Source organism: Liolophura sinensis, chromosome 1 (genome assembly GCF_032854445.1).
Source record: "Liolophura sinensis isolate JHLJ2023 chromosome 1, CUHK_Ljap_v2, whole genome shotgun sequence".
Lineage (NCBI taxonomy): Eukaryota > Metazoa > Mollusca > Polyplacophora > Chitonida > Chitonidae > Liolophura > Liolophura sinensis.
This window is the reverse complement of record NC_088295.1, coordinates 9634006-9655118: the sequence shown is the minus strand read 5'-3', so window position 1 is coordinate 9655118 and position 21113 is coordinate 9634006. Positions and strand designations below refer to the sequence as shown.

Sequence of the window (21113 nt, the reverse complement as noted above, 5' to 3'; positions counted from 1 at the left end):
AAGACAAAATTAGAAAAACTTAAGTGTTGGCTTGAAAAGTATCATTTTAAAGTGTTTTGAAAGAGCATTTTTACATCCCAAACTTCAGGTGAAATGCAGTAATTTACATAAAAAGTTTTACACTTTATTTGATTTGATTGTTGTTTAATACAATACAAAGGAATTTTACTGTTATGCAGAGGTGGTCAGTTTCCTCAACCGAGGAAACAAAATTTTGACAAGTCGCTGAAAAATAGTCCCTGGCTCAGGCCACGGTGACTAAGACATACATGCCATAGTGCTGGAAGACAACTGGTCTTCAACGAGCCTAGGACTGGCTATCCACTACTCTATTGACCACTTAATTTGTCACCAAGAACCATGAAGAATGGGAGGAGAATCTATAAATTCCCAGATCAAGGCTGGGATTGAACCTTCACCTCTTGTTCCTCGCTGGTGGTGCTGCACAGCGTTTACCACCGAGCCCAACCGACTCCAAGCCTTACTCCAGCATACGCTAATTTTGAGGTGGGAGACAATTTTATGGGTGAATGGAAGACCTTGGTTTATACAATGCAAAATTCTGCTTTTTGAAGTCAACTTTCTTCAAAATGATGGGAGTGAATAGGAGTTCACAAGAATTTCACGCCCTCAGGCTCCTAACAAGTCCCACAACGTAAAAACTGCGGCTGATTCCTTGGAGCTGGATTCAGACAAGGAAGTTCAGATCTTTGGGACACATCTCAATAAGAGACGTCTTTTATCAACACTTTCAGACCTTGTTTAGAATCTCAGTCCACTGGTATTATATTTATTTATTTGATTGGTGTTTTATGCTGTACTCAAGAATATTTCCCTTATCCGAGGGCGGCCAGCATTATGGTGGAAGGAAACCAAGAAGAACATTGGGGGAAACCATCGACTATTCGCAGGGTTCTGGCAGACCTTCTCACGTGAGAGAGGCTCCTGGGTCATTGCGCCACCCCGGCATGCTAACCACCTCGACCATGGAGGCCTCCCACTAGCATTATACAGGTCAGTTTATGTGCATGTATAGGTTATCAGGTGAAAAGTCCACTCATACACAAGTTAATTTATTTTCTTCCATACTGCTGGCTGTCGTGTAAGTGAAATATTCTCAAGTACGGTGTAAAACTCAAATAAGTAAATAAATTACAAGCTAATTTATGTATAAGTCGTAGTTATACATTCCAGGTGTACAGTCCACCTGTGTTACACAAGGCAATTTCTGCATACATGTAGGTGAATATAGCTGTTGAAGGTTGTTTCACATCACACAAGAATTACAGCAAGGCAAAGCTGTGTGTTCGACCACTTTATTGACAAGCACTACACACTGTGTAAATGGCAGAATTGACATCAACACCTACCATAGCATTATGAACAGTTTTAATCACAAAAGGCTGTGCTGGATGGAAATAAATTATACAATTTAAAAATTCACAAAAATTCAAAAACAAAAAGCAGCACCAAGATGCTGAGAGATAAATAACAAGGGATGTCACCACAAGTAAAAACACCATCCAGGGTGGATAGGTTATGTCCCCTGGAGAAGGCACACAGTTACGCGGTGACACGGCAGAGTGATTGCCCTCAATTTCTGGAAAAAAATCTGTGCACCAAGCAACATTTGAAAACTGGAACAGTGGATGCACACAGCTTAACAGCCCATCTAGATACCTTAACAATCCATCCCATAACCCGAAAACTCCCAGATAACCAAAATTTAATGTCAAACTTATCCGTAATGGCAGTCAACATTCATAGTCTTTACACTCAAGTATATGTAACAGGTTTTTGCTCCCAGAAATTGAAGGATTCTACAAATAAATTATAAACGACAACAAATCTAATGAAACAGACACTAGTACAATAATACAAAAATGGTTTCTTGTGGCTACAATCACACCAACTATGAAGGACACAAAACAGTGCTAAAAGCTGTATTTTTTATCAGGCCACAGTGCAAATCTGGAGCCAAATATACATGGCATACAAATATAGCCCACAACAACAACAGCAGATTTGATTCCAAACTATATACAGCTTCAGTCATAAAATGCACATGTACCAGAGGTTACGAAAGAGAGTCAATCAACAGATTAATTTATTTTAACAATAATGATTACATCTCATTTAAGCAATCTTCTAATTATGCCATTTCTTAATTATCAGCACACTGACAGGATTCCAAATTTGTTCGCTATTAACGTATAGGCATGTACTTTTTTGTCTACCAAAGCATGATATCTTTCACAATGTACATTTCCATGTACTGAATATCAATCAATGCACAGATCAAAATATCGTCACTGTTTGAGCGTACACAACTGAATTCACGTTATTCAAAGCCATCACCACTGTCTTAGCAACAGCCTTCGCGCGCACACACACTGATGCCTACATATATACACAACAGTCTTTACCTTAAATCAACCACCTTTCTCTTTGATTTTTTTTCTTTTTTTTAAAGTTTTTTTTCCTTTGTTGAAAATAGTCAAAAATACAAATTTGGCAAAAACAGTTCCACATTATTTAATCGTGAGCAAGAGAAATAAAAACTACTCCGGGTACCACGAAGACACAAACAAGTTGAAGGACAGACATTAAAATATCAGTTACAGAACATAGTAAGTAAAATATCTGCACTGCCCTGTGATTTAGAGGGTCACAGCACTCTTTTGGATCTATAAATCCCTATTCCACAAAGATACCATAGACTAGTTTGATTGTAGACATGTTGAAGATCTACATGTAAGTTACCACTGTGCTTGTAGTAACAATCATAGTAGTCTACGGTGGTTTTGGAGGAGGGTTCTCAACTTAAGAGAATGTCTAGTCTGGTTTACTCTGCCGCACTTCCTACCAAACATCTATCCATTTTGAGGCTGTATTTTAGCAGACCTGGATGAAGCCAGGTACAGAATCTCCAGTCAAAAACAGCCGTGGGTGAAGTCAGTAACAGAAACCCCAGTCAAACACAGCCCTGGGTGAAGCCAGTAACAGAATCCCCAGTCAGCCCTGGGTGAAGCCAGTAACATAATTCCCAGTCACGAACAGCACTGGGTGAAGCCAGTAGCAGAATCCCCAGTCACAGACAGCCCTGGGTGAAGCCAGTAACGGAATTCCCAGTCACAGACAGCCCTGGGTGAAGCCAGTAACAGAATCCCCAGTCAGCCCTGGGTGAAGCCAGTAACGGAATTCCCAGTCACAGACAGCCCTGGGTGAAGCCAGTAACAGAATCCCCAGTCACATAACTTCTATCTCACATAAAACATCGTACATGTACATACAGGATTTCAATGATCCACTGTTTCATTCCCAATGTGCTGTATTAAACAGCCAATAGTGAAGAGATACAGAGATGGAGTGCAAGTCTAACATGTCACTTAAGCAGCAGAAAATATCTAATGATTAGCAAGTGATTCTTTTCAAATAAAAATGTACAACTACACTTTTACAACATCTAATGCCAGGGCAAAATGGCATGTCAAATGGGTGGAAAAAGACTTTCAGAACGTGAAATTTTTGTATTTCTGTTGCAATAATAACCAACAAGAATTAACACTAAATAACTGAATACTATCAGTTAAAAATAAATAACAATACAAAAAAACAAACCCAAAACAATAACCATGAATGCTATTTGTAATTGCAATGACTTGTCAATGCTTTTTCACGGCATTTTAACCACAGACAGCAAGATATGCCTTGGATCTTTTCACACTACACACTATGCAAATGAGACTATATTATCCATAATACACCAGATCAAATCTATAGGTCAAAATATACAGTAAAAATACAAGGCAATCAGGATACATGACTCTCAAGTATTGCCAAAAATGCCAAAGCATGTGAAAATAAGCTTTGGCTGAATGTATTAAATGATACATGGGGTAGAGAATGAAGAGACTGGCATATTGTATGTGTTACATGACACACTAGGGCATAGAAATCGGGAGTGAAATACATGCCTTTACAGGAGACCTTGAACAATAAGTATGAAGCTAGCCAGGTACTACTAAATGAGGGAATGCTGGTGTATATTAAATGGCCAGAAAACTGGCCTATATGTCCCATACATTCTGGTAACAACTATCAACACACAGTATACATTTTGTGTGTTCTCTGAAACTGACATATTGTGCAGTTCATTTACAGATTTGTGAACGATTACGACATTATAGCTTGGTTGGTCTTCGCTATCATAGCAGTGTTTGCTTCCACTTTTCTCCCTTTCTAAAGCAGAACAAAACTTAAAATGAACAGATTGACACAGAGGTAAGTGTACTTCAAAAGTTTTAGATGATAGAACATTGACAACTGGTATCACCACCATGAACTTTCCCTTGTGAACTATATGTATTATGGCAGTACCGACCATCATGAGAAAATTAGTCAATCTTCAAGCCAGTGATGTTTGTATTACATAACATTATGAATTTGCAGTACACAGGCTGTAGCCAGCTGTTGAGATGCATACTTGGCAATACAACCAATGGTTTCAATATCAGTTATTTGAGATATCTTAAAGCTGATAAATACCAAGCTTTGATGAGAAAACAGCGCGGCTGGCGTTAACAAAAGGTGTGTCAAAGTCTTATAAGGTTTCAGGTTGTACCCAGACAACCACGTGGCTGTTTTTGAGATCACGGAATTCACACTCGACTTTCTGCAGCCTGCCGTTGATGATGATGGCTGAGGAATCAGTAGTGGTCAGCAAATAATCACCAAACAGACCACTGCCCACGAGGGCGTGGTTCATACCGTCCCATAGCCATGAGTCCTGCACACGCTCCTCAATACCTGCAGAGGCAAGAAGTCAAGATGATAGAATCAACATCCAATGCTTCAATACCCTAACAAAACTTTCACGCCACAAACTCTAACCCGTCAATGTAAAGATTATGACATATCTGGCACACAAGCCAATGTCTAGTGACACAGCACAATGTGCTTCAGGGTGCCCATCAAGATCTAGCTGGTATCAGTACAGCTATGTCACATAATCTGTAACCAAAACTTCTTACGATGGATTTTCGGCAAAGATGGAATAATGTTTTTCATTCAAAGATTATATGTCAACTCTTTGATTATTAATTGACAATTTCTTATGGTATGTCTGCTGTTACCTTCCACATTCATGAGCTTTCCTGTGGCCAGGTCCATGAAGTACACTACTCCCTTAGTCCTGGAGCTCAGGTAGAGGTTATAACCTTTGTGGGTGTCAGATGGATGGAAGGCCACCTCACTGATGGGAGAACCAGTGCTCACTGAGTATTCTTTCTTCAGCACACCTGGGAGATACGAACCATCATAAAATACAGGTAAATCACAAAACACAAAAATGCAAAGTTTACAATGGACGGAGACAACATAAGTACACTGTATAAATAAACTTAAAATCATTTGGTTGCAATTCTAAAAACATGTACATGTACTTATATCAGAAGTATTCAGACAGAATCAGATATTAACACTGCGTCTTTTAACAGTTATGTGTATCAGCAGGTTATAATATACAAGGAACAGCATCTTTTACATAAAAATCGCTCCTTCTGGCTGATCCCGTTAATAGTAAAATGAACAGTTTTGGTCATTTTGGTTAAGGCATAAGATACTTTGAAATTTCCTTTTTCCATTAATATTAGCTGAAATCAGCTGATCAACTAACAATTCTAATCCCAGAAAATAACAAATTTATCAAAAAATCCATACACTTGTGCACTTTGTTACTTCGTCACTTGTATTACACACACTTAGAACAACATAGTAAACATGGTTACACTTTACCCTCATCAGTGACGGACTGCACATCTACCTCCCCTGTTATACTGTCCACGGTGACCAGGTGTCGGGAATCTGGTGAGACGTGGGGCACCCCTCTCAGGCTGGAATTGTGTAGCACTATATCAGACAGGTAATCAACAACCACCTGGAAGTGATGGGTGGAATCAATGGTCTCCGCCTGGCACTGGATTACGATCATACCACCTGGAAGGGAAGAACTGAAGTGTTTAATGATGAAACACACCTGTGTAACATGTGAGAAGGTAGCACAGATCTCACACATTCAAGCAATTCCACAAATACATATTCTGGCCCTAATAATGATAATCTTTTTCTGTCATATTTGATACTAATTCAATGTGTTATGCAAAACAATACATACATAAACATGGATTTAAAGATGCGAATTTAAATGACAGTGGCCATTTTCATAGTAGTCCAAGAACAATATCTAATGATACTTTAATAACTATACTTACTTGTGTTTTGTTTATTTCCTGATGAAGAACCTACTTCGCAAAATTGAACAAGGCATAAACCGTGGCTTACCTAATGGTACGAAGACAACAGCTTTGGGGTGACAGTTGTGTTTGTTGAAGTCAATGGCTTTGATATATTTCATCTCTTCCAGCTCTAGTTTGTACAGGCCTCTCTGTCCAGTGTGGACCACATAGCCAAATTCAAAATGATGCTGTAAGTCATTAGCTGGTGGTAGGAACATGTCCTGGACCTGGAAACAGAAATAATTAATAGGTGATGTCTTGAGGTGTTCATACGTGTGGTACCCTTGGGATGTAAAATGCCTAACTCACCAGGTACATGTAAACACATGCATAAAAGGAGTTCGAAGATTTAAAGTACATGTACTCCCCGTGATGCGTAAAATGCCTAAATAAAACACATGCATGAAAGGACAAGATGTACATAGGGTGTGGTAACTTTAGGGTGCAAAATGCCTAAAAGAAGAGGTAAACACATGAATGTAAAGGCAGGGTGTACATAGGTGTGGTAGTCTTGGGGTGTCAAATGCCTAAATGAAGAGGTAAATACATATATTCAAACCCAGTCTAAAACACCTAGGTCAAGTAGTAAACCAGTGAGGTCTTGCTGATTTAACAAGCAAACAAGAGGATTAAGGGGTACACTGATGGGTTCAATGACTAATCAGCTGCAGAAAGGCGAAATAGGCAGAAAGGTTGTGAACAGACAAAAGAAAGGTTGTGAACAGGCAGAAGCAAAGTTATGAACAGGCAGAAAGTTTGTGAACAGACTGAAAGGTTGTTAACAGGAAAAAAACCTCTGAACAGGAAGAAAGGTTGTGAACAGAAACAAAGTTGTGAACAGGAAGAAAGGTTGTGAACAGACAGAAAGGTTGTGAACAGACAGAAAAGTTGTGAAAAGGCAGAAAGGTTGTGAACAGACCGAAATGTTGTGAACAGACAGAAAGATTGTGAACAGACCGAAATGTTGTGAACAGACAGAAAGATTGTGAACAGACAGAAAGATTGTGAACAGACAAAGATGTGCACAGGCTGAAAGGTTGTGAACAGACAGAATGGTTGTAAATAGGCAGAAAGGTTGTGAACAGGCAGGAAGAGAATGTGAGATACTAACATGTACTGACTAGTATTAATTATGCAATATTATTACAGTGTTAAGACAGGTTATGTGGAGAGTGTAAACATACCAGATCAAACCTGTTGCCCACAGGCTGTGTGTGTACAATCTGATGTCTCTGGGGCTTGCTGGCATCCCGGATGACCACCATGGTTTTAGAGCCACTGTCCCGTCCCCCATTCCAGCAGAGTACCCACACCTGGTCCAGATGGGGCACATAGTGCAGACGCACAGGCTCCTTATCTGTGTCCACCAGCTGTAACATTCACAATGACATTCAGTTTGTACAAAGGGCTGTGCCTTCACAGGATTTTGTCCATGTTGCATCTGATCTGTTATCATCGTTCCTACTCTTGAATGAAAATGTTTTTCAATGTACTTTTATTTTGGGCCAAGCATCCTATACAATCCAGCCTGTACTTTCAAAGACCGTACAGTGCATACAGTACAAACCTTCATGTGGAAATTAACGGATACTATATTGGTGGCTTATTTATTTGGCATTAAGAACTTTGAAGGACTTTATTACCTCTTTATTAAGGACTTTCAACTTCTGGGTTCACTTCAATATAAATGCATATATGCAACTGTCATTTTTGGACACATTTTAGCTTGTTTGTACAGAAAAACTGGTGAGTAAAGGAAATCCTCCACATTATTGGCAAAAGCCACTTATTTTAATCACAATGTCAAACTATCACTTGCCCTTTTTGGTGCCAAGGCAAAGTAATTTTACACTAGCTACTTCTCCTAAAAGTCTGAGAACATGAAGTAAAAAGGTGTCATGGGGGTCCTCAAGCATTACCACAGGGCCAAAACTGCATTAGACAACCAGTGTGCTTTTAACAGTAACAGCCTTCAAATCCACTTGGGAGACAAAGCTATAGTATTTTGTGTGGACAGGGTTGCCTTTGCAGTATCCAGACCAAAGCAAAGTTCCCAAAAATATTAGAATTCTAGGCATTTATCTGCTGTTTATTCCTAGGTCACTGGTTCAGTGTTAATTTGTACTCCATACAATAACTGAGTACTTATCTAGTTCCAGTATATTCTGTTTAAGTAGCTGTGAGTTATCTCCCCTGAGACCATTACCTGTACTGGATTCCACTGCTTTGTAACATCAATGATGACAACCCTGTTCATAGCAGGCTGACTGGCGTACACAAACTTATTGGCTACATTAATGGCAGTACCCCAGTCACAGTCCCTGTCACCACATAGGGACTGGACACCATCCATCATCTCGGGGAAGTACTGCATATGGGTAAAGTCTCCGCTGACTTCATGACGGACAAGGCAATGCTGCGGTTCGTAAATATCATATCCTTTGTTGTGGAACACGATAAACATGTTGTCAGCGCTCTTTGTTTCTGGATCTGTAAGACAAATGTTAAATTTGAATCTTTCAAAACTCAAACTCATAGTTTCATTCCTGTAGCAAAAACTTAAAAGGATCAGGTTGCCCACACATTCACATTGTCGGTATCCTGTGAAATTTGAGATTAGGAAGACACAAACTGCCACACCTTAGGTGCACATCAGGACACTTCAGTATTTTGTACACATTACTCCATCTGTTAACATCATCATCCAAAGGTTCCTAACTCTGACTGAAGTTGTAAGACTGACAGGCTGTCTATGCTGTGTCTTGCCCCACTGCACAGGGAGCACAGACTGGTTCACAAAGTCAAAGATAAAAACATTTCCTGTTGTTATAATGCCAAATAAAAGGACACAACTCCTGTATTTAAGCTGACTCATAATCAGGATTTTAGTACAACCATCCAGGTGCTTACTGAGATGCGTGCTGTTGTAGTTCTGTATGAACACGGTGGCAATGTCCTGCGCCACACCAGCCATGTTGGATGCACGGCACTTGTACGCCCCTGTATCCGTCTGGTAGTCTGTGTTGTGGATGACAAGGGTGCGATTGTTATCTGTAACAATGGATGAGAAGTAATCTGAGATTGTAGATCAGACACCAGGACATGAGTTCATCTGATAGCATGCAAGCACTGCTCTAAAATTTCATGTCTTGGTGTGAATGGGATAAATATTCCAAGCACCCCTCTATGCAATGGAGTATAATTCTACACACAATTGTGGCCAACCATGGAATTCCACAATACAATCAGTCCCACAAACATATTTATATATTTGTTGTATTGTTGCTGAGCCAGCTCAAGCTGACCTTCTCTTTGCTCATATGTGGGAAGGACAGCAACCTGTGGACAGTCGGTTTCCTCCCACTATAATGTTGGCTGCTGTCGTATAAATGAAATATTCTTCAGTATGCCGTAAAACACTGATCAATTAAATAAATAACTATTGTTGCTGGGTGTCATATTGAACAAATCATCACGCCATTATGGTTGAAAAGTTTAAGGGGGGAGGATACCCGAGTCTGATATATTATTTTGGTGGAAGGCAATTGATCTGCAAACTTCATGTAATACCACACAAAAGAGTACTGTTGGCCCCAAGAGGATTGAGAGTGGGGAAATCCCTAAAATGCCCTGTCTAAGGTTGAACCCTGTCTCATGCAACCTCCATATTTAAGCTGGAAGCACTTTAACACTCAGCTAGGTCCCTTTATCAATCACTGAAAAGCAAGATTACATCTTGTAATATGAATGACCAATGAGATAAAAAAATAAACTTTATTTTTCTGAAAGTCATCAACTACCCTACAAGTCATTCATGGAATGACAAATGTCTTCTTAATACAGGCTGATAGTAGATATCTGTATCCAGATGCAAAGTTCAAGGGAAAGGTTTTAGCCCAAGGGCAACATTATTATATACACAAATCTTCATGTTATGTTGACAGATGCCGTGATATCACACAAAATGGTCGCGCTCACACAACATGTAGCTGAAGAGAAGGATCATTTATCATTGCTAAGCACACAGGACGTAGACTACCTCACTTGACATCACACATTTGAAGTAGAATGCTATTGATTATTAGCCAGCACTATTATTTCATACATAACAGTATCCACTGCGTAGGCAAACTGTAATTTTTTCACGTTCAATGTACACTGCTAGCAAACCACACAGCCAATCTGAATTTGTTTTGGGTCAAACAGCTTGTAATCCTCTTGGGAGTTGCAGGCCGGGGTTTGAGAAATATGATAAGGACTGCTGACTGTACGGGGCTACAGCAGAACATACAACATATTGATCTAACAATGCTATAGGGAAAAAAGCATGGCTGGTGGTAACTAATGAAGTCAGCAAGAAATCAATCTATATTCTTTATTATGGATCCATGGACAGCATAAAAATACCAGGACTTGAATTAATAAAATGAACATATTGCTTTGATCTGGTAATGTATTGTTAACATTACAGAATATATGGAGCAAATTTGTCGTGAACTAACTAAGAAAACTAAAACCTTGCATGGTCAGGCTTGAACTAAGGATCTGATGGACGAGATGCTATAGCACCTTTATTGAATCTGTCATTCAATTTTACTTCTGGCTAGTTTAGATGCTAGTTTAGCTTAGATTTGGTGAATCTAAGACTATATGAACAATGAATGTCTTACTTAGTCTTTCAAAGTGTTTGTGATCTTTTGGAATCTGAACTTCGTTGATTTCCCATGTGACTTCTGGAGTGGGCACACCTTCTGCATGACACTTAAGGGTCACATCTGTGTGAGAGCGGTGGAGCTGGCTTCCGGGCATGACCTTCACCTGTGGGGACACTGTAAACAGAGAGAGATGACAGAGATGTTAAACGGGGAGGCACTAGGGGATGGGGGGTGTGCTGTGGAATTTCAAGACTGGTCTTTTTTCTTCTTTTACACATGTAATGGATATTTTTTATGCTAACCATTCCTCTTCATTTTCCAGATGCCAAGATTTATCAAATTTTTGACAAAACATCTCACGTTCTTGACTGAAATTGTGTTTTATTTATACATTTACTTCAATTACTATATATACTTTGAATGAAGACTGGTCAACAGGAAATTTGCATATCACTTCGTATGGACATAGGAGAGCTGGAGAATCAACAACACCTCTACTTTTTCTTTTTTACACACATAATTGACACCTCTATGTTAACACTTATCTTTCTAGATGTCCTAATTTCATCAAATTTTTTTTTATTTATACATTTGTTTCACTCAATATATGTCTTAACATTTAAAGATTGGAACAAATAAATAGAGCTGGTCTTCGCCTTTCAAAGCTTAAAATAAGACATTGTGGGGGACACAACTGCCATTTGCTTAATGACAAAAAAAAAATCACTAAAAGAAGCATGTCGAAAAATGGACATATTACCACTGTAGTTCAATGCAGTGTTAACCAAGATTTACATCAGTAAACTGTAATTTACACGAAATGCTGCTACAAACTCAGAGTACTGGCTCCAATTTCAATGAATTTTAATTTTAACCACCGCTTCTTGTTCTTTCTGGCGTACAAAGATGCATTCAAAATGAGATAGGTTAGAAATTAAGCCCATGCTGAGTATACACAATTCTACAAAATATCCCACCTATGCAAATCACAAGCAAATTCAATACTGATAAATAATTGGAGCATATTTTAGAAAGTTCTCAATTCCATGGTATTAGTATTTTGGAGTTTAAAGCATCTTTATAAGCAGCCAGATTCATGAGAGGTCGACAGGCGAAATGTACACAAGTCAATCCAAGTTAGGGACTTAGTTTTCGCATCATCTCTGACCAGTAACTGTACAAGAATTACACTGTATCTCAGAATAAACTTACTCTGCAGATTTACTTAATTTCATTACTGGAAATGAATGAACTGATTCACTTCTTTTACACCTCTATTTGCAATGCAGAGCTTCATAAAAATGGAAGATAAAGCAAACTGTGGAAAAACTAAGGCATAAATCTGCATTAGGCCAAGCTATCTAGAGCTTTTTGTGTTCGCAGCACGCATACATCTAGCTTTTTTACGACTAAAGGCAGTAAACATGAACGAACCCTGAAATAAAGCACTGGTTACAAAATGGAGTGAAGGAAAATCTTCCTTGATCCTGTGTGCTTTAGGTAAAAATAAAGATTAGTTGTTTCTCATGAGGGTCCTGATTGGTGAACTCACTCTGAACTTTGATCATATGGGACTGCACCACATCCGGGTTATTGCGGTCATGACAGGAGAAATTGCCCATGTGATGTACAGCCACATGAGAGATATATAGGGTGCCGTCTTCAAACGCCTGAAAAGAGAGAAAAATGTGCGAGGGTCAGAGAGAGGGGAGGGAAAAATATACTGTAATACAACCAAGAGAGACTATATCATTATTGAATAAATGAATGAAACCTTTATTTAAAGAGGGTAATTTAATGTAAATATCACTGGACACATGTTCTACTTTCTATGAGGTTGTGCCACTCATTAAGGAATGATTTATTATTCAACATATTATTTGTACGAATAAAGGTATGGTCAATAGTGATAACAATAATACAAATGTCGAAAAGTACAGCTGAAGTGTGAGGCGACAAACAAACATTTAGACTTGTTAAGGTATCTCCTGACCACGGTTAAAAATCCTGATGTCTCTATAACTAAATGTGAATGCAACGTTAGCCACAAAAGTGAAATGTACACTGATCACTCTCGCCTAACTCGCAACCTTCCTTCACTAGTTTATCATCAAAGAATGCGAAAGACAATGTGAAAAAGAAATTCAACATAGATTTAAATCTAATCCACATCCACATGAATTCACAAGTGTGCAAGCCTTATTTCATTTCATGAAAGAACGGATAATGTAAACTGGTCGTGCTTAGATCATATTACGCAACAGGGTAGAATCATAGAAATAAATAAAAGCGTGTCAAAATTCCCCATGTACATGGAATGTAAGTGTTGATGCTAATCCAGAATCAAACACTTCTAAGAGATTGAGAGGGTTCCTACAGCACGAACAATAGCCAGTCACGTGCTGAACTGTCACATGAACTATACACAGGTGGAATCCCTGTGGGAATCATACGCTGATACAAACAAGGCAGGCCTATTTGTTGTTTCATAGTTTCCATAACTACCAACACAGGATTTCACAATTTTCCCAAAGTTAGGCAAAACGCCAAACCTAATCATGGACAAAAATTTAAATCTTTTAGCATCCACAATCTTTCCTATTACAAAAATAAGTATGGAGTTGTCATATACTGTAGCTCTGTCCATTCAGCTAAACCATGTTCATTTCGTATCCCTTTACCAAACCTACCTAAATCTTAACACACATGCGGAGTAGCAAAGATAAGCACTTCCATCAATTGATCCATGCTAACGAAGTATAAACTTACAAAAGGTGTTCTACAAAGAATAAGTTAAATGCTCTATTATGTTGTAATAAAATGGTGTAATTAATTGTTAGTCCTTCAAATCCTCGCAGACTCTGGACGGGAAGTTCTTAATGACTACGAGCTTTGTGTAAACAACTCTTGTCATTGCTACAGAAAGGAAAGTGATATATGTCCTGAAGTGGGAGCGTGTTGTAGGCGTGAAGGTCTTCAATGTGACCATTACAGCTGGCCTCTAGTAGGGCTCACGGTGCTGGTCCTCAATCAATAATCACTTTAGGTCAGTTCGTTTTCCCTAAGGGAGATACTGGTGAGGCTGACAGCCCAAGATAGACCACTCAGGGTGGGTCTGTAGTGCTCCATGAGCTCTCATGTCAATAACATGGACATTCAAGGATTCACATGCTTGTCTCTACCATTACGATATCAAAATCAGTTGCTCTTCTATACTGAACCTGGCGTATTGATTATGTCAGAATGATTTCCCGGTCTTCACATGTGCATCAATTATGTTTTTTCAGGAAAAAAATTTCCATTAATACTTTCCATGTATGAAGCATGAGCTTCCAGTGTGTCTGCGACATTTCATTTTAAGAGTTAAAAAAAAGAAAAAACATTAAAGAAATGGACACTTCGCAGTCTTGGCTCAAAGGCAGAAACATAGCTCCAGCTAAAATAATAGGAAAACTGATCAGAAAAATCCATTTATTTCCTGCACACATTAATGTGGCAAGTGACTGCAGAACTATTGGTTCAGTTCACTATGTGTACAGGGTAATCCCACAGGATCCGTCATCATATCAATTCAGTTCTTTATCACAGATCTGAAATGGAATTGATCAGCAAAGTGTATGGTTGCTCACTGGTGTAACCAATGCAATTTTTAAGAGTACGTGAAACTGTTTGAGCTTTGAAATGAAACAAAACTTGTAATCTGAATTGTTTTAACTGATCTCATGGTTTCAATTCTTGGTCAGAATACATGTGCACTGCATGAGCAACTCTTTTCCTGGACTATTCATGCCTTTTAGCATGTGTCAACCAAACAGCCCTGCTCTTGTCCTTTGTACATACAAAGGAAAGATGAAACATAGCTCCAGCTAAAATAATTTATTAACTACTGCTTCAACAAAATATTTACATATGTCCAAATAAGTTCTACTTCACTGAACAATAGCTTTATTAATTCAAAATATTCTGAGTGACAGATTGATTAATCGACCCGTATGATTGGCTTTTTGATCTTGGAAATCACATGTACTTGCTTGCTAAAGATCAACTGGTGCTATGTACTTACAAATACCTTTAAGAATACAGGTACATGTACTTACAAATACCTGTAAGTATACTGGTACATGTACTTGAAAATACCTGTAAGTATACTGGTACATGTACTTAAAAATACCTGTAAGTATACTGGTACATGTACGTACAAATTCTTGTAAGTATGCTGGTACATGTACTTCAAATACCTGTAAGTATACTAATTTCCAGTAGGATATCATCTTACCTTCTGAACAAACCTCCAAACACTTTGATAAGATTAATACAACCCTAACAATCAAGCAAAATGTGCAACTTGGGATAATTTTTAGGTCATTTAGCATTTTACACTCATCCTAAGTTCATCTAGAAAGCTACCTAGCCCATATGTACATGTGTTAATGTAACTGTAGAATTAACTTACACTGATATCGTCCATATGAAGGGCATTGACATCCACACCATGTCTCTTCCAGATGACATCCTTAACCCCTATAATACCACAGGTCAGTTCTAGCCCGTGGCCCACTGTGGCCAGAATAGTTAGCGTTTTCACCCGCTCATCCAGTACACTCTTGTCAAGACCTGGAACAAACTCAGCTGTTGTTAACATCAACTCATATTTATCACTCATTTTCATAATAAGTGCCAATTGCAGTTTTCAGGCTGCTTTATGGATATTTCTATCAATACGAGAAACTTGTATTTATGACCAACCTATCACGACTTCCCTGAATTTTGTTTATAAGAATTTATAACGTAATGTGCTGACTTAACTATTCAATACTGAGGCTAGAAGGTCATGTGACTCAGACATCATTAGCCTTGGGGGAAGATGGGCAATGCAGGTAAATGAGATTTCTACAATGATGACCTTTCCTCCCAGTGCAGACTACACAAACATCTCTAACATCAATTCCTACTGTTCTGACGTTTATTTCCTGGTTACTTATCACCTCAAAATTGTTCATTCCAAATCATCATGGAGTAGAAATAATTGCTTACTGTCGGAATTTAACCACTGAGCTTAATTAAAACAGCAAGACACAAAGAACTTACTGAATGCCTCAAAGAATTCATCGATGGACAGCTTCCCGTCTTTAGCGGCATCCTCAAATCTCATGATATCCATAAGGATACAGGAAGCTGACAATTTTTCATAATGTTCATTCATTTCGATCTGCTCAAGGTCTTCCTTCTGCAGGTAATCATCAAAATCCCGGTCGTAATAACTGAACATGAGCGAGGCTAGGAACTTCCTCTCTGTAAAATAAAATCGTGAATACATCACAATCTACTGTCCGGAGACAGACTAATTATACAGTTTATTACAAGGATCAAGTTTTTTGTTTGAAGGTTCAAGATTCTTTGGAAGATAAACTACAGTTCTTTCAAGCACCTTCCTGTTCAATCTCTGAAATAAGGTAAAAGCTACATGTATGTTACCATGGTAATAGCATATAAAGCAGGGTATAACTAACTTGGACAAAGCATGATGAAAGGCTCAGAAGGGGACTTTATCAAACTGCCTACATATATCCCTAGCCGCTGCCACTAGTGACCGCTCATTATTGACTTGAGAATGACAGGTAATTGAACCTTCCTTAAGCTTATTGGTGCTGTCTGCGGATTTTGATTCAGTCCACTGTCTGGCCCCTGACAGCCACCTTTACTACAGCTGACTCCATTCACCCACAGTTTGGATATTAACAGTGTTGCTGTTGGTCTCCATGCCACAGCTCTGTCATCAACACTGACCCTCAGCCTTAATGCCCAGGGCAATGCATACTACATTTTGGATGGCGTCTGGCAAAATACTTTACTCGCCCATGACGTTTATTACAAAGAAACTGATGACCACTGTGCCCTTAACTGACAATGATCTGGGTAAAACAGGAGGAGGAAACTCCTGTAATCTGTAAGATGAAGACTGTAAACTCACAGTTCCATTGGTAACGGATTATTATGGATGCCAACATGAAGGGTTTCATTCACTGTTATCCTTATCATAAGTTGGGTAAGGCCATCATTAAAAATATGTTCGCTGGGAGTAAAAAAAAGGCCGAAGTCAAAAACTTTTTCGGACTTCATTTTTTTTTTCCGAGGCAGAGTAAATTTTTTCTCTCAGCGTTAATTTCTTAAAGATCCCTTTTTTTTATCACTCAGAATTCTTAAAAGTGCCATACTGACTTCTACCCAATTTTTTCTGATGAGACAGATCAAGCCCAACGAACGCATTTTTGAACAATGGTGTCAAGTCGATACAGCTGTACAGGACTTACTTTCTAGGACCTCTGACTCACAGTCTGGCTCTTCAAACTTTGCACAGTGATATTTAAGGAGTTCCTCTTTGAATTTCTTGTATTCATCATCCGAGCAGATGGTAGGTGGTTGAGCTTTATCATCCTTCTCCAGCTTATCTTTGACATCGCCAATGGTCTTCACATTGCGATATTCTGAATCTTCGTAATCATCGTAGTACTCTTTACTGTCATCAAACTCAATAGCCTTATCAAACACTTGCTTATCTTCAGTACTTTCAGCTTCCTTATCCCCCTTCTGAAACTTTCTGTCCGCTTCATCAAATGCTTTTTCCTCCTTTTCTTCAAACTTTTCTTTTTTCCCCTTTTCCTCTTCTGAAGATTCTTCTTTGGACTCTTTGGAGACAAAGTCCTTCTCATCTTTAAAATCTTTAACGTCCTTAAACCAAATGTCCTTGACATCTTTAGAATCCTTGAACTGTTTAGTATCCTTGACATCTTTAGTATCCTTGACTTCCTTAGTATCCTTGACCTCTTTAGTGTCTTTGAACTTTTCTGTGTCAATCTTTTTGTCATAGCTGTCTTTTGACTTCTGATCACTTGTTCCAACTGGTAGGTATCCCACAGTCTCAGTGCCTGGAAACCGTTCAAATCAAAAGGTTCTTTACAAATAGGCATCGAGAATACACTGACCATGGAAAATGAAAGGTGACTGGAAAAAACAACCACAACCACCACCACCATGTGAATGTTGTCAGCATTTACCTCTATGATAAATCCTGACATCTGATATCTGTCAAGCAGATGTACACATACATGTAGGTGCAGACATACAAACACGTTCTGAGCCTGTACACATGTTAGAAGATGTACTTGTAAAACAGATAGCCATTACTTGCTTCAGTAAAAAACATTCACATGATCGATCTGCTCTGTAAAGACAGCTCAGTTAACAAGTGGGAAAAAATGTCAAGAACAAAAAAAAACTTTCACAAGTTTCAGACTTAACATCAGAATAACAACTTGTCATAAAAATGCAAAATGATATTAAAAAAAAAGACATGTTTTTTTTACTTAAGACAGTTCTAATGGCTAAGTTGTCTGCTAGAGCTTCGGGGGATGAAAATATGGGCAAGAAAAACTAGCTTCCCAAAACCTACCTTTTTCTTTTTCGAAGCAGAGTCCCTTATGGTCAATTTTAATGTGGATGGTTTTAAGGCATGCTGTTCGGTGAAGTTCACAGTGACTAGGGTAGAGGATGCCATCGGACCCGCACACAGGGCTGGAGTGACCAGCACAATACGTCTTCTCTGCACAGTGACAGTAACCATCCTTACACACACGGCTCATAGGACAATCCAACTCCGACTTGCATTTCACTGCAAATACCACATATCACATATTGAACAGCTACATGTAAACATCAAACATCGGAAATATAGAATAAGACATGTCAGAAATACAAGACATCACATAGACACGTGTGTAACAAACTTCTCACCAGCTGAACCACAGTAGTTTAATGTCCAGGCATGTCAATGAATGCTTAATGATGACAAATGCACATCAAAGGATAAACAAAATCAAAAGGTGAAATTTCACCTGAAATTTTTACTTTCATTTTCATTTTCAGGGCTTTTAGGCTGTGTATGAATCTGTGTGTAAAGCCTACAATTCCACACAACAATGTATGTATTGTATGTACTTGTATGGCTGTACTGTTTGTTAAAAACCTTCCTGGCAATGTAAATTTATTTATTCATTTAATTGGTGTTTTACGCCGTACTCAAGAGTATTTCACTTATACGACGGAGGCCAGCATTATGGTGGGTGGAAACCGGGCACAGTCCGGTTTCCAGGTTACTGTCAGACCTTCCCACGTACAGCGGGAGAGCAATGTAAAAGATAAAACTGATTTTTTTCGGACCAAAAAAACAAATGCCCCTCACTTTGTTAGGGCAGTACTACCTTTTTTTTTTTTACAGTGTTTTCAGAGTTTTTGGGCACTAAAGCCCAGTAATTCATTCATAAGAACTGAGTGATGGAACACAAAACTCTCTGACAGGATAAAGATTAGAATGGTGATAAAAAGAGTTCCAAGGGGCAGAATATGCTTTTTTTTTTTGGTCTAGAATGAGATTCATATCTGAGTAATTTCAGAACTGGCAGACATGTCATAAGCCAGCAGAATAACGTGTAAATACTGACTTGGATCATGTTTACACCAAATGGGGCAGGTCATCAAAATTATGCACACTTGTGGGCAAAAAGATGGCAATCCTATTAACTGTATAACGAATTTATGAGAGCAAGGCGCCCTTCTGTACAGGAAATTAACAGATATGATTTGGACAATATTGATCAGATCTGCAGAAGATATCGCCAAACCGCAAGCGAGTCTTTAAAGATACAGATATAAAAATGAGCTTGTTTTGTGTAGCCTCTAATTTATGAAAAGGTCATTAACATGAGAGATCATTTGGTGAAAAGCATGCAGTACTGCCAGCAGGATATTAGAGTGATTATTGCAGACAAAGTCAACCACTCCTGGGAATGAAGCAAGCATCCTCACACAACTACTCACAAAAACCCAAGCCATAAACAGATCTTCTGTATTTCATCAAAACTTACTCAAATTTGAATCGACTTCAAATCTGGGATCTTGTGGCAATTACTTTTTTAAAGCTTCCCTTTCAATAGCAGTTATACTGAATAAACTAATTTAGTGTGTGTGCCTGTGCATCACACAAATATTTCAGCCATTTTGTAGATAAATCACCAAGTGATGTACAGGTATACTGATGTACTTTTGAAGTAAAAGTCTGAATTCAATTTATGTAACTGAATGAAAAACGAGCACAAGGATAAAGAATCCTGTTAGCATACATTCACTGGTAGCGATATGTTTGCTGTGTTCGCTCCAAACAAGATTTGATTAGAGGATAGCCGAATTTCCAGTCCAAACATGTACAACAAATAAGGTCTGGTCACTGATATTCAACTATCTCACAAATGATAACTAAACTTGATGCCCATGTTAGCAAAAATAGAAATTACTGGCCTACAGTTACATGAAAACCTGTAGCAATTGAATATTCTGTGTTACGCTTCGAGGATTTATCCCTGATAAGAAATGTAATCATACAATGTAATCAATGGCACAACTGTATCAGATATATGCACAGCTATTGCATGTGCACCTCAGCCTACACTAGGTAACTGAGTTAAACCTAGGGAAATTTAGAGCCACTTAATGCAATTTAAACCAAGATGGATGGGGAAGGATAAGCAGCACTGAAACAGGAAGAGCCAACTATCAGATTTGTGATGGATTTTACAGCCTTTTTCTGCTTGGGATCTGTGAAGAAGTTTGGAGGACTAATCACACTCAAATTGCCTTCATCTCTAACAGTGCCACATCATCCATCATTGATGTAGCCATTGAAAAAAATCGAGCCTGCCATAGCGACAGTTCTAACATGAGAAGGCTAGTGACACCTTTGACATCCCTATCTCCCTTACAAGTGGAATTGGTACGCTCCATTACCATCATGCCGTGAATCATCAAAAATTACTACTTCTGACCTAATAACTACCCTGGTGCTATAGTTGTACTTTGTCAAAAGGATGACAAATCTCAGGATTTTAAAATCATAAAAATGATAGAAAATAATAACCTTAATATTTAATGTTTATTTGATTGTTATTTAATGACATACTCAGGAATTTTTCACTTATATAATGGCGATTTGTTTACGAGTGGAGGAAACTACAGTGCCTGGTCTAAAATATGGGCCTTTGGTATGTTACTGATAAACTTTCCAAGGGGCCATGCTCATTCATTCATTCGAAGGGGGTGTACAGATATGCAC

The 21113-nt window shown here is 38.5% G+C and overlaps 1 protein-coding gene across 1 annotated transcript in view; it reads right to left on the bottom strand.

Annotated features, from left to right (window-relative positions):
• Nucleotides 1–1300: 1300 nt before the first annotated feature.
• Nucleotides 1301–21113, bottom strand: part of LOC135472729 (follistatin-related protein 5-like) — a 47474-nt gene continuing 27661 nt past the window's right edge. Inside the window, exons 4-16 of the mRNA XM_064752382.1 lie at nucleotides 18402–18620; nucleotides 17263–17877; nucleotides 16040–16243; nucleotides 15405–15565; nucleotides 12504–12621; nucleotides 10967–11125; nucleotides 9207–9347; nucleotides 8503–8786; nucleotides 7481–7666; nucleotides 6343–6523; nucleotides 5797–5997; nucleotides 5136–5300; nucleotides 1301–4809 (exon numbers count right to left, since the gene is read on the bottom strand). Of these exons, the coding sequence (XP_064608452.1) occupies nucleotides 4604–4809; nucleotides 5136–5300; nucleotides 5797–5997; nucleotides 6343–6523; nucleotides 7481–7666; nucleotides 8503–8786; nucleotides 9207–9347; nucleotides 10967–11125; nucleotides 12504–12621; nucleotides 15405–15565; nucleotides 16040–16243; nucleotides 17263–17877; nucleotides 18402–18620 (2840 nt within the window). The 3' untranslated portion in view covers nucleotides 1301–4603. The remainder of the gene's footprint in view (nucleotides 4810–5135; nucleotides 5301–5796; nucleotides 5998–6342; nucleotides 6524–7480; nucleotides 7667–8502; nucleotides 8787–9206; nucleotides 9348–10966; nucleotides 11126–12503; nucleotides 12622–15404; nucleotides 15566–16039; nucleotides 16244–17262; nucleotides 17878–18401; nucleotides 18621–21113) is intronic.